Source organism: Antechinus flavipes, chromosome 1, assembly GCF_016432865.1.
Source record: "Antechinus flavipes isolate AdamAnt ecotype Samford, QLD, Australia chromosome 1, AdamAnt_v2, whole genome shotgun sequence".
In the NCBI taxonomy this organism is placed as follows: Eukaryota; Metazoa; Chordata; class Mammalia; order Dasyuromorphia; family Dasyuridae; genus Antechinus; species Antechinus flavipes.
This window is the reverse complement of record NC_067398.1, coordinates 224,681,105-224,694,761: the sequence shown is the minus strand read 5'-3', so window position 1 is coordinate 224,694,761 and position 13,657 is coordinate 224,681,105. Positions and strand designations below refer to the sequence as shown.

Below are 13,657 nucleotides of genomic sequence, written 5' to 3'. Positions count from 1 at the left end.
AAGACAATGGTTATCTAGTTTAGCATGGTGATTAATAGGTCTCTAGTTCAATATTGTACTTAGTACTTAATATAAGTTCCACAAGATTCACACCTATGATAATGTAATTAGAATAGAGCATATAAGTTGGGACAAATTCATCCAGGATCAGAGTCGGAGAAGATAAAGGACTGGAGGTGGGAGCTCAAGCTCTTGGAGCTAAGAAGAGAGATTCATTCTATCTTTAGTCAGGCTCCTGGTGGTTCTCCTGCGGAACCGAGATGCTCCACTCCGAGATAGACTCGGAGAAGTCAGAGGACTGGAGGTGGGGGAGCTCAAGCTCTCAGAGCCAAAGAGACAGATTCACTCCATCTTACACCACCATGGAGGCTGGCCTCCTGCATTTCCTCCACTGAGATTAAGTTAGCCCAGGCCCCAGGTAAGGAGACAATAAAGAATTTGAACTTTAAAACACCTGGCTGTTCTATTGGTGATTAATCTACTGAAAAGAACGCTGGTCCAGAGACCTCCAGAAAATCAACAGGAACACTATAGAAAGTGATACAGAAATGTAAAATATATAAGAGAAATGGAGGAGAGACTTTGAAAGAGAATTTATAGCTTAACACAAAAGGTAGAACACTTCATCCAAGTAACAGACTCCCTGAAAATTAGAGTGAACAAGGAATTAATGGACTCTGTGACAACAGAAAAATAAAAAATCAAAGAAACAAGAGTGGAAAAAAAAACGGGAAAAAAAAAGGTAAAATATCATATGCCAAAAACAACTAAGATAGAAAAGGATCTATGTACAACTTTAAAACTCTGACCAAAGAGCCTAGATATTGTATTTCAGAAATCATAAAAGAAATCTGCCCAGATCCCTTAGAATCAAAAGGCAAGGAAGAAATAGAAATAAACCACCAGTCACCCTCAGAAAGAAACCAAAATGAAATTCCAAAGAATATAGCCTAAATTCAAGAGTTTCCAGCTAAAAGGAAAAATACTGTAAGCATCCAGAAAAAAAAGAATTTAAGAAGAACCATCATCACACAAAAGTTAGGAGCTATAACTTTAAAGAAGCAAAGAGTATGGAATACTATACTCCAAACAGAAGAAAAAAAAAAAAAAACCTTAACTTATTTTAAAAAACTGAATATAACTTTACAGAAAAAAAAAATTAAATAGAAAGCTTCAACGAATTCCTGGTAATCAAAGTTACAAAGGGAGCATTTGAGTTGAACTTTTCCAACATTTCCCTCTAAACAACTTTAAAATAATGCATCTGATTGAATTCTGCAATGGCATAGCTATCAAAAAGGTAGATTGAGACATTTTTCCAGGCTAGGCAATTTAAGAAATTTAAAAGAGAACTCTGTGACCTTAGGATGGAAGCTGGGCAGATCTCAGACAAAGCAAAAGTAAAAACAGACAAAATTTAAAAAGGTGATAGAACTCACCACATATTGCTAATAGGTATTACGGATAATGAAGTAAGATCAATTCTTGAAGGAAAATTTAAATGAGTTATAGATTGAAATAGAGAGTGAGACTATACTAGTGAAGGACCTCAAATTTCTCCTCTCAGAACTAGTTAATTCTAACAATAAAACAGAGAAATTAATAGAACTTTAGAAAAGTTAAATATAGGGGTCTTCTGGAGAAAACTAAGAATAGAGTAGAATATATATCTTTTTCAGCTGTACATGGCAGGTTTATAAAACTTCATCATTTGTTAGGGAATAAAAATCTTTCAAATGTAGAAAAACAAAAATAGTGTAACCTTTTCATACTATGATACAATAAAAATTACATTCAATAGTCTTGGAAGCACAGAAGCACAGATTAAAAATTAATTGGGAAATAAATAATCTAATACCCAAAGAATTAATAGGCCATAAAGCAAATCATAGATGTAACCAATAATTTTATTAAAGAGAATGACAATAATGTGTCAACATATCAAAATTTGTGGGATGTAACCAAAGCAGTACTTAGGAGAAAATTTATAGCTCTAAATGTATACATCAATAAAAGAGAAAGAACAGATCAATGAATTAGGCAGGCAACTTAAAGGAAAAAAAAAACCCAAAAGTAGAAAAATAAAAATAAAAAAATCCCCAAATAAACACCAAAATAAAAATCAAAGGATTAATAAAATTGAAAGTTAAAAAAAAAAAACTTACTGAACTAATAAAACTAGGACTTGTTTTTATTAAACAAACTAATAATAAAGTAGATGAACCATTAATTTGATTTGAAGAAAGAAAACTACATTAGCAATAAGAAATTAAAGCAATTATTAGACTTTGTTGTCCAGTTATATGCCAATAAAACTGAAAATCTAAATAAAGTGAGTAAATATTTACTACAATGTAAATTGAACTGAACAAGCTATAAATGATCTAAGGAAAAAATCCCCAGGATTAAATGAATTCATAAGTAAATTCTACCCAATATTTAAAAAACAATTAATTCCAATATATAAACTATTTGAAAAAAAGGAGGCAAAGAAGTGCTTTTATGACATGATTATAGTTTTGAGACCTGAACCAGGGAAAAGGAAAATGAAGAAAGAAAATGACAGACCAATTTTCTTAATGAATATTGATGTGAATTTTTAGAAAGTACTAGAGCAAGAAGACTACAGCAATATTTTACAAAAATCATTCTTTATGATCAGGTGGGATTTTAACTAGGAATACTAGATTGGTTCAATATTAGGAAAACTGTAGGCATAACTGATCATGTCAATAAAATAACAAAAATTATATTATTACATAAATATATGCAGAAAAGGCTTTTGACAATATATAAATCCCATTTTAAAAAAAAACTACTAGAGTGCATAGAAATAAATGGATCTCTCTCTCTTTTTTTTTAAAATGATAACTAATATCTATCAAAAACCAAGAACAAGAATCATCTTTAATGGGGATAAGCTAGAAACCTTCTCAACAGGACTAGGTTGAGTTTAACTTTACGTTAACTTAACTTAACTTAACTTTACGTTGAATGTCCATTATCACTATTATTATTCAATATCACACTAGAAATGGTAGTTATAGCAATAAGGAAAAAAAGAAATTGAAGGAATTAGAATAGGCAAGGAGGAAACACTAGAGAATCAACTAAAAATATTATCTGAAATGATTAACCCCTTTAGCAAAATTGCAGGATAGAAAATAAACCCATGCAAAATATTTTTCACACAAATAAGTCAAATCTAAATAAATGGAGAAATATTAATTGCTTAGGGGTAGGCTGAGGCAATATAATAAAAATGATAATTCTATCTAAATTAATTTACTTATTCAGTGCCATATCAATCAAATTTTAAAAGAATTATCTTACAGAATTAGAAAAAAATGAATACAAAATTCACCTAGAAGAACAAAAGGTGAAGACTATCTAAGAAATCCATGAAAAAAATGTGAAGGAAGGTGGCTTAGCAGAACCAGATTTCCAAATATATAATCATCAAAACAATCTGTTATTGACTAAGAAATAGAGTGGTAAAGCAGTGGAATAGATCAGGTATTCAATATACAATAATAGTAATGAATATAGTAATCTATGTTTGATAAATGTAAAGATCCAAGCTTTTAGGATAAAAACTTATTACCTGACAAAAACTGCTGGAAAAATGAAAAATAATTTGGCAAAAACTAGGCAAAGACCAACATTTCACACCATAAAACAAAGTAAGGTCTAAATGAGTATATGATTTAGACATTAAGGGTAATGTTGTAAGCAAACTAGGAGAACATATAAAAAAAATTACCTTTCAAATCTATGAATAAGGACAGATTCCATGACCAAAAAAAGAGCCAGAATAGATCAAAAGAGGTAAAATAGACAATTTTTTTAAAATGAAATTTAAATTGTTGCACAAGCAAAACCAATGTAGTCCAAATTAAAAGATAAGCAGGAAACTAGAGGGGAAATTACAGCAAGTTTCTATGATAAAGGCCCCATCTCTCAAATATAGTGAGAAATGAGCCAAATTTGTTTTTAAAAAAGCCACTCTTCAAGAAAGAAAAGAAAACAACAATTCAGTAGAGATATGTATTTAGGAGAAGAGGGAACTAAAGGAAAGGAAAATGCATAATTGCGCCCCCCCCCCCCTTTTTTTTTTGGCTGAGGTAATTGGGGTTAAGTAACTTGCCCAGGGTCACACAGCTAGGTGTTAAGTATCTGAGGTCAAATTTCAACTCAGGTCCTCCTGACTACAGGGCTCTATCCATTGCGCCACCTAGCTGCCCTCCTTCCCCCAATTGCCCTTTTTTTTTTTTTTTTTTTTTTAATTATAGCATTTTATTTATAAGACATATGCATGGGTACCCTTAATTGCTTTTTAAATAAAAAATCAACAAACATTCGTTAAACACTTACTACAGCCCTGACATGTCAAGTCTCTACTTAATTTCCCAAATTGTATGCAAGGCACATAGGAAGGATGCTCTAAATCACCAGGACAAAGTAGAAAGCATAAAATGAATCTTAAAGGTTACAACTATTTTTGCTTGTGTTTTTTTCCTCCTGAGCTAAGGTAAAATATGTTACGCATAAAACAAAAAAATTCTCTCATTATCATACATACCAGTAATGAATCTTTTATAAAGCATTCCATCTCCTCTGGAGAGGCACTTCTGTGCCTAGAAATTAAATTTTCAAAAAGATGCAGTGTTGCTTTTTCCAGACTGGGAAGGTGACGAAGCCAGAGAGAGAGTACAGCTGATTCAGAAAGGGTAATCTTCTTCCTTTTATGAAGAGGGAAAAAATTATGTATATACACACATATAATTTATAAATCTACATCCATGTGAATGTATATATGTATGTTTTAAAAGAAATTAAGTTCAGCAAAAAATTGATAAGTTTTCAAAACACAATCATTCATAATGAACTATAAATATTTTTCTATCTTCACTAATGAATTACTTTCAATCAACTGCCTTCAATTAAAAGTGTCTATTATACAAGAACACATCCTGGAACCTCAACTCACTAAAGAACTTTTCAAAGAAGCAATACCAAACCTAAGTTCAATTAAACAAGGAAAGGGTGGTATATTTGGGAGAGGAAAAGTTCATCATAAAATAGTATGTAAAAAAAAAAGATTACACAATTATGGCAATAATTTTTTTTAGGAATGACAGTCAGGAATATAGCAACCTTATTAACAATTAAAAAGCAAAGCCAAATATTAAGCAACTGCCTGCATTACTGGCAATATCATAATTATCAAAGGAACCCACTAGCTAGTAGAATAGCAATTGGTAAGATTTACCCTTTTTTCTACTAAGGTCCAAGTACAAAACATAGATCTCATGTGACTAGAATGAAGACTCATCATTCTGTTAAGATAAGTAGACAACCCTGATTCAAAACTTTTTATGAACGGGCATTATTGACACTGGGCAGCATCTACAGGTCTGGAATACTTTGAAATACAAAGATGTTGATGCTTCCAAACAACAGGGGAAGGAAGCTCATTTCAGATAACAGGTTCATTTGATGCTCACTCTTCCAATCCCTTCCTTCATATTTGGATGTTCTTTTTATGCTGCAATCCAATTCTGAGATCAAAAAAAAAAAATTTACCCTCTCTTCTATTTATAGAAGTATATTCATTTTATCCTTTCTTTTCATTCCTTTCTTCAGCTCCTCAGAACAGAGTAATCCAGTACTAGAATCTGTTTTTTATTTTTTCAAACTCCCTTAAAAAGCCTTTGAAAACACCAAAGTTCTAAAGAGACTGCTTTTCTTCTCCAATTACTAGAATGTTACCATATCATCATAGAATCCCTTCATTTGTCAAAATAAATTGAATTATGGGTTTTTCTTGTCTCTAGCATTTGCACTCCAAATTACTACTCAGATGGGGGTCTTTCATAAATTCCATTATAAGTCAATTTTTTTTTTATTCGCAGGATATTTTTCTTAGTTGCAAACCTTTATCTTGGAATTTGGAATTTTGGAATACTTTATTCCAAGATTGCCTGCATTTGCTATAGTTATTACCAGGTCCTTGCATGATCTTAAACAGATTCAGTTTTATATGATTTTAACTGGGATTCCTTGGTAATTGAAGAACTTTTTTTATTTTGAATATTTATAATATTTTTCTTTGATATGAAAACTCCAGATTTTGCTTATAACATTATTATGATTTTTCAGAGTTGGAGGGACCTCACTGTTTTAACATATACAAGAAAAAGATTCTATTCTACAACTCACAGCTTTTGCTTCAATACTTTCAATGTGTTTTCTTTTTCATTAAAGATAATTACTTTCTGGGACAATAGTTTCACTTTGGAATAGATTTTTTTCTTCATATCAAGACAACTTTAAATCTGCCTCTTTTCAATTTCTGTTGCTCTTAGTTCTTCCCTCTGAAGAAAAAAAAGAAAAAGAAATTTTCTCTCTTTTGCTTAATAATTCTTTATATATATTTGAAGATAGCTTTCATGTCTCCCTGAAGTTGGCATCCTTATTTCCTTCAGTCAAGTCAATATTCTTTTCTGATTGATTCTATTATAGCAGTTATCAACAGGAGTTTTTTCAAATGCAAACTTTTTTTCTCTCTTCAAAGCTCCTAGACTATATTCCATTTCCTATCTCATAGCAGAGGATCTTGATGAATTTTTTTCCTGAAAAAATTGAAGCCATATCTTCTGGACTCCCTCTTCTCCCCTACACACCAACTTAAAATGCCTCTTCTTTTCTTCCATGTGATAAAATGTGAAAAAGATTGCCTGCATGCTTTGCAAAGTATATTAGCACCTTCTATAATTGCTGGTGGCTACATGGAAAAATCAGTGCTTTGTGCAAATATAAATGAACTGATATTCCCCCCAAATCCAGATTGTTGGCCCTTTGCAGCTCTCATAGCATCTTTCTGATTAATCCTGTTTCCTTTGCTTGCTTATCATCTATGCTGTCTTATGAAAAAGAGATGGCTTTCTTTTAAATATGAATTAATAAAAATAATTCCCCCCATTTTATAAGCATAAACAATTTCGTTTATTTTTAAATTTGTGAGTTCCAATCTTTTCCTTCTTCCCTCCTGCCCCTGCAAATGAGAAAACAAGTACAGTCATGCAAAATATATTTCCAGGTTGTAAAAGAAACTACAAAATCAAAAAACCAAGAAAAATAAAGAAAATGAAGAAAAAGTATTCTTCAGTCTGCATTCATATTCCATGAGGTGTTTTTCTTTGGAGATGGATAGCATTTCATCTTAAATCCTAAAGAATTGCCTTGAGTCATACTATGTTTTTTTGGTTCTACTCATTTTACTTTTATCAGTTTATGTAAATCTTTCCAGTTTCTCAGAGCATAAGAGTTGTCCATCATAAGCATATACAACTTGTTCAGCCATGCCAAAACTGATGGATATCCCTCCAAGCATCCAAGTCTTTGCCACAACTAGAAGTTTCTATAAGTATATTTTTAACATATAGAAGCTTTTCCCTTTTTGTTTTTTTATCTCTCTGGAATACAGATCTAGTAGTGCTGTTCCTTAGTCAAATGCCTTTTGGGAATAGTTCCAAGTTATTCTACAGATTGGTTCAATCAGTATATAACTCTGCCAGCAATGCTTTAATGTCTTAATTCTCTCACATAGCCTCCAATATTTGGCATTTCTTTTTTTTTGCCATATTAGCCAATCTGATAAGTATGGAGTGGTAGCTCATAGCAGTTTTAATTTGCATTTCTCTAATCAATGGTGATTTAGATCATTTTTTTTTCATATCACTATTGATAACTGTTTATTTCTTCTGAAAAACTGCCTGTTAGTATCCTTTGGCCATTTGTGAATTGAGGAATGGCTCTTATTTCTATACATTTGATTCAGATTTGAGAAATGAGTCCAAGACAATCCCAATAAACAGAGGGTGGAACACAGCATAGCATTCTCACTGTTATTTCCTTGCATTTTGTTTCTTTTTTGTTTTTCTTTTTCTTCCTTCTTGATCTGATTTTTCTTGCACAGCCAGATGGCTGTGTGAATATGTATTCACATATTGGATATGGAATGTATTTCGGCATATTTGGCATGTATTGGACTGCCTGCCGGATGGGGGAGGGAAGAAGGGGAAAATTTACAGCAGAGGGTTATGCAGGGGTCAATGTTGGAAAAATTACCCATGCATACGCTTTGTGAATAAAAAGCTTTAATTAAAAAAAAAAAAAAAGACAATCCCAATAAACTTTGGATAGGAAATGCCATCTGCATCCAGAAAAAGAACTATGGAGATTGAATGTAAATCCATATGTTATGTTCACTTCTTTTTTGTTGCTTTTTTCCTTCTCCCATGGTTTTCCCCTTTTGTTATGGTTTTTCTCTCCCAACATGATTCACAAAGCAATATGCACTAAAAATAAATAAATAAATGAGGTCTTTATCAGAGAAATTTGCTATAAATTTTTTTCAGCTATATTAACTGCATATTTTCCTCCATCCTTTTTCCCTCATTTATTCAACTCTCTCTTCCTTTATCCTGTATTTTCTCAAAATTGTTTTGCTTCCAACTTTTACTTCTTCTAATGCATCTAACCTCCCTACTCCCTTTTCTTATCTCCTTCCCTTTCTACTTTCCTGAAAGGTAGGACAGATTTATCCACTCACCTGAGTGTATTATTCCTTTTTTGAGCCAATCTGATGAGAGTAAGGTTCATATGCTTCCTACTACATGTCTCATGGCATCCCCCTCTACTGTAAAAGCTCTTTTGTAATTCTTTCATGTCAGATAACTTGCCCCATTCTACCTCTTTATCTTTCTCACTCCTTAATTTGATTTTTGTTACATAATCATCCCATCATGTCAACTCACACCCATTTCCTCTGTCCATGAATATTCTAAATGCCTTAATAAGAGGAAAGGTTTTTAGGAGTTACAAGTATCATTTTCCCATTTAAGAATGTAAACTATTTTACCTTAATGAATTGTTTATAATTTCTCTTTCCTGTTTATCTTTTTATGTTCTTTTGAATCTTGTATATGAAAGTCAATTTTTCTATTCAGCTTTGGTCTTTTCATTAGGAATGCTTGAAAGTCCTCTATTTCACTGAACATCCATTTTTTCCCATGAAGGATTATGCTCACTTTTGCTGGGCAGGTGGATTCTTGGTTCCAATCATAATTCTTTTGCCCTCCAGAACATCATATTCCAATACCTTTAATCCTTTAATGAAGAAACTGCTAAATCTTGTGTTATGCTGACGGGGTGTTTTTTTGTTTGTTTGTTTTTAATGCTTCCAGTATTTTCTTCTTGACCCCGAAGTTCTGGAATATGACTATAAGATATTCCTGAGGATTTTCATTTTGGGATTTCTTTTAGATGGTGATAGATGGTTTCTTTCCATTTCTATTTTACCCTCTGGTTTTAGGATATGAGAGCAATATTCCTTGCTAATTTCTTAAAAGATGGTATCTAGGCTTTTTTTGGGGGGGAGGGAGAATAGTCATGGCTTAAAGTAATCCAATAATTCTTTTTTTATTATATAGCTTTAAATTTACAAGATATATGCATGGGCAATTTTTCAGCATTGACAGTTGCAAAATCTTTTGTTAACTTTTCCCCTCCTTCCCTCCACCCTCTCCCCCAGATGGCAGGTTGACCAATACCTGTTAAATATGTTAAAGTATAAGTCAAATAACAATATATGTATACATGTCCATACAGTTATTTTGCTGTACAAAAAGAATAGAACTTTTAAACAGTGTATAATTAGCCTGAGAAGGAAATAAAAAATGTAGGTATTCAAAAATAGAGGGATTGGGAATTCTATGTAGTGGTTCAGTTATCTCCCAGAGTTCTTTCACTGGGTGTAGCTGGTTCAATTCATTACTGCTACATTGGAACTGATTTGGTTGATCTCATTGTTGAAGAGGGCAACTTCCATCAGAACTGATCATCATATAGTATTGTTGTTGAAGTATATAATGATCTCCTGGTCCTCCTCATTTTACTCGGCAGTAAGTCATTCCAGGCCTTTCTGAAATCATCCTGCTGGTCATTTCTTATAGAACAATAATATGCTATAATATTCATGTATCACAATTTATTCAACCATTCTCCAATTGATGGGCATCCACTCGGTTTCCAGTTTCTGGCCACTACAAAGAGAGCTGCCACAAACATTCTTGCACATACATGTCCCTTTCCCTTCTCTGGGATATAGGCCCAGTAGTAATACTGCTGGATCAAAGGGTATGCACAGTTTGATAGCTTTTTGAGCATACTTCCAAATTGCTCTCCAAAATGGCTGGATGTATTCACAATTCCACCAACAATGTATCAGTGACCCTGTTTTCACACATTCCCTCCAACATTCCACATTATCGTTCCCTGTCATTCTAGCCAATCTGACAGGTGTGTAGTGGTATCTCAGAGTTTTCTTAATGATCCAACAATTCTTATATTATCTCTCCTAGATCTGTTTTCCAAATCAGTTGTGTTTTTTTTTAAAATGAAATATTGAACATTTTTCTTAATTTTTCCCCCCTTATTTTGCTTTACTGTTTTGATATCTTATGGAGTCACTAGCTTCCACCTGTCCAATTCTAATTTTTAAGAAATTATTTTCTTTATTGAGCTTTGGTACCCCCTTTTCCATTTGGTCAATTTTACTTTCTTCAGTGGATTTTTGTACCTCTTTTTCCATTTGGCCAATTCTAATTTTTAAAGAGTTCTTTTCAGTAAACTTGCTGTTATTTTCAATTTGACTAATTCTTTTCAAGGCAATCTTCTTCATTGGATTTTGTGCCTCTTTTTACCATTTGGCCTATTTTGTTTTTTAAAATGTTATTTTGTTATATATGATTGACTACGAAAGACTGAACTACTCTGTCTGATTAATACAATGATTCGAGACAACTCCAAAAGACACATGATAAAAAATGCTATTTACCTTCAGAGATAGAACTAAAAAACTCTGAAGACAGGTTGAAGTAGACTATTTTTACTTCCTTCATTTTTCTTTTTTGTTGTCTGTGTTTTCTTTTGCAACTTATAGAAATGTTTTACATAATTTCATATGTATAATGATACAAATTACTTGCCTTCTCAAAGAGAAGGGAAGGTTGAGAGGGAGCAAGAGAATTTAGAATTTGGAATTTTAGAAAATGAATGTTAATTTTTTTACATGTGCTTGCAAAACATTTCACAAATAAAAATATATTTTAAAAAATAGCTTATTTCTTCTTTCCCTTCCAATCCCCTCTCCCCCACTTCTACCTCCTTTTTGTCTATTAGGTTCTTCATTGCTGCCTAAAAACATCCTAAGGTCTTTCCTATCCATAAACATCACTTCCCCTGCTACCTTTTTAAGACATTAGTCCCTTTCATTATACTTTCTGTAACTTTACCTCTCTTATTAAAAATTCCCTATCATGATTGAAGCCAGTTTCAATTATTCTGTGATAAAGAGATCCATCTACACCCAGAGAAGAGGACTGTGGGAATTGAGTGTGGATCACAACATAACATTCTCACTCTTTGTTGTTCTTCACTTGCATTTTGTTTTCTTATTCATTTTCTTTCCTTTTTGAACTGATTTTTCTTGTGCAGCAAGATTATTGTATAAATATCTTTACATATATTGGATTTAACATGTATAATATATTGGATTGCTTGCCATCTAGGGGAGGGAGTGAGGAGGGGAAAAGGGGAAAATCTGGAACACAAGGTTATGCAAGGGTCAATGTTGAAAAATTATCTGTGCATATGTTTTGAAAATAAAAAGCTTTAATTTTAAAAAATCCTCATCATTTTAGATCACTTCCTCTCATACTCTTTCCCTTGTCTGGTATTCACAGAAACTTAGTTTTCTCTAAAAGACCCTTCAATTCTTGAATCTGCTCCAGTGCAGAGTGCTTCATGATTGTCCCAAATGACAAGAAAGCAAACAGCTGACTACCCTAGACCCACTTTCAGACCTTTTTTCTGCTGCCATCACTCAACCACCTATCTTTGCTTAAGGTTCACTTCATTTGCTGATGTCTTTGTTATCATCATCTATTGGTCACTCTTCCTCCTTTATGAAAAGTTTGGTTTCTAGTTCAGTTTTCTTTTTTCTTCTTATTCCTTGCTCTCATACTGAGAAGTTTCAATATCCGTGCTTTTATATATTTTATCTCTCCTTATATTTTACTAAAATACAAAATACATTTTATTTTTTCTTACTCCTAAACCTATTCTTCATCCCTACTACAATCAGAGAGCTCAACATTTGAATCTTCTGTTCCCTTGTGCTGTTATTTATGTCCTACCAATGTTTACCATGAAAATCACCTGCATTATCTATCTTTTCTACTCCTATCACCAAGCTACTGAACAATGATAGGGGAAGTCACAAAATCAGACTGTGTCCATTACAAATTTATATCATCTAATCTCAACAGGGCTCACTATTCTGCTATACTCCTTTTGTTTTCCAGTCCAAATCTTCTCCTCAAACTTCCAATATAGTCACCATTCCCTTTTCCCTGGGAAAACCAGTGTCATCTGTCTTAAGATCCTTTTTTCAAACCTGATAATATTCATGTATTTTACATCTGGTCTCATCTTGTGCCTCCTAAAAGTGACGACCCCTAAGAATCAATCCCTGACCTTCTCTCTCTACATTCTTTCCTTAATGATCTAATCTATTAATATAGATTTAATTATCATCTTTAAACAAATGACTCCTAGTTTTATATATCTTATCCTATCTGGCTTTCTGAACTATTATCCTTCATCACTATGCCTATTGGACACCTCGATGTCAATATCCCATAAGCATTTCAAACTCATGTCCCAAAAACAAAACAAAACAAAACAAAAAACACACCTCATTTTCTTCTTGCATCTAAATCTGTTATTCTTCTGAATTTCTCATTTCTGATGAGGGCACATGAGCTTTACACAGGCTCTTAATCTCATACTTCTTTTACTTGTTTCACTCATCCTTATATTCAAATAGCACTTAAGGTTTATTAGTTCTGTTTGACAATATTTCTCTTATGCATTTACTTCTTGTGCTTACATGAACACTACTCTAATTTAGGCTTTTAATATTATTTATTTAGACTGCTGTTATATCTTCTTAATTGGCTTCCTTGCTTCCAGTTTTTCCTCTCCTATTCACCACAAAATTTGACAAGAGAGAATTACAACTATTTGAGCTCTCCTGCTCAAAATCATTTAGATATCCACATTGCCACCAAGACAAAATACAGCACCTCTTAGCTTGACATTTAAAATCTTTCATAATCTAGCTCTTACTTTCCTTGTTAGTTTTGTTTAATATTACTCCTATTCAGGAAGAAATTTGTGACCAAAGATGAACTAGAAATCATTATTGATCACAAAATAGAAAATTTTAATTACATTAAATTAAAAAGCCTTTGTACAAACAAAACTAATGCAAACAAGATTAGAAGAGACGCAACAAACTGGGAAAACATTTTCACAGTTAAAGGTTCTGATAAAGGTTCCATTTCCAAAATATATAGAGAATTAACTCTAATTTTTAAGAAATCAAGCCATTCTCCAATTGATAAATGGTCACAGGATATGAACAGACAATTTTCAGATGATGAAATTGAAACTATTTCCACTTATATGAAAGAGTATTCCAAATCACTATTGATCAGAGAAATGCAAATTAAGACAACTCTGAGAT

The 13,657-nt window shown here is 32.5% G+C and overlaps 1 protein-coding gene across 1 annotated transcript in view; it reads right to left on the bottom strand.

The window, feature by feature from the left end:
- The window catches only part of FANCC (FA complementation group C), a 187,599-nt gene that overhangs the window by 62,381 nt on the left and 111,561 nt on the right, over positions 1-13,657 (bottom strand). The window contains exon 8 of the mRNA XM_051996897.1: positions 4,583-4,742. Within this exon, the coding sequence (XP_051852857.1) occupies positions 4,583-4,742 (160 nt within the window). The remainder of the gene's footprint in view (positions 1-4,582; positions 4,743-13,657) is intronic.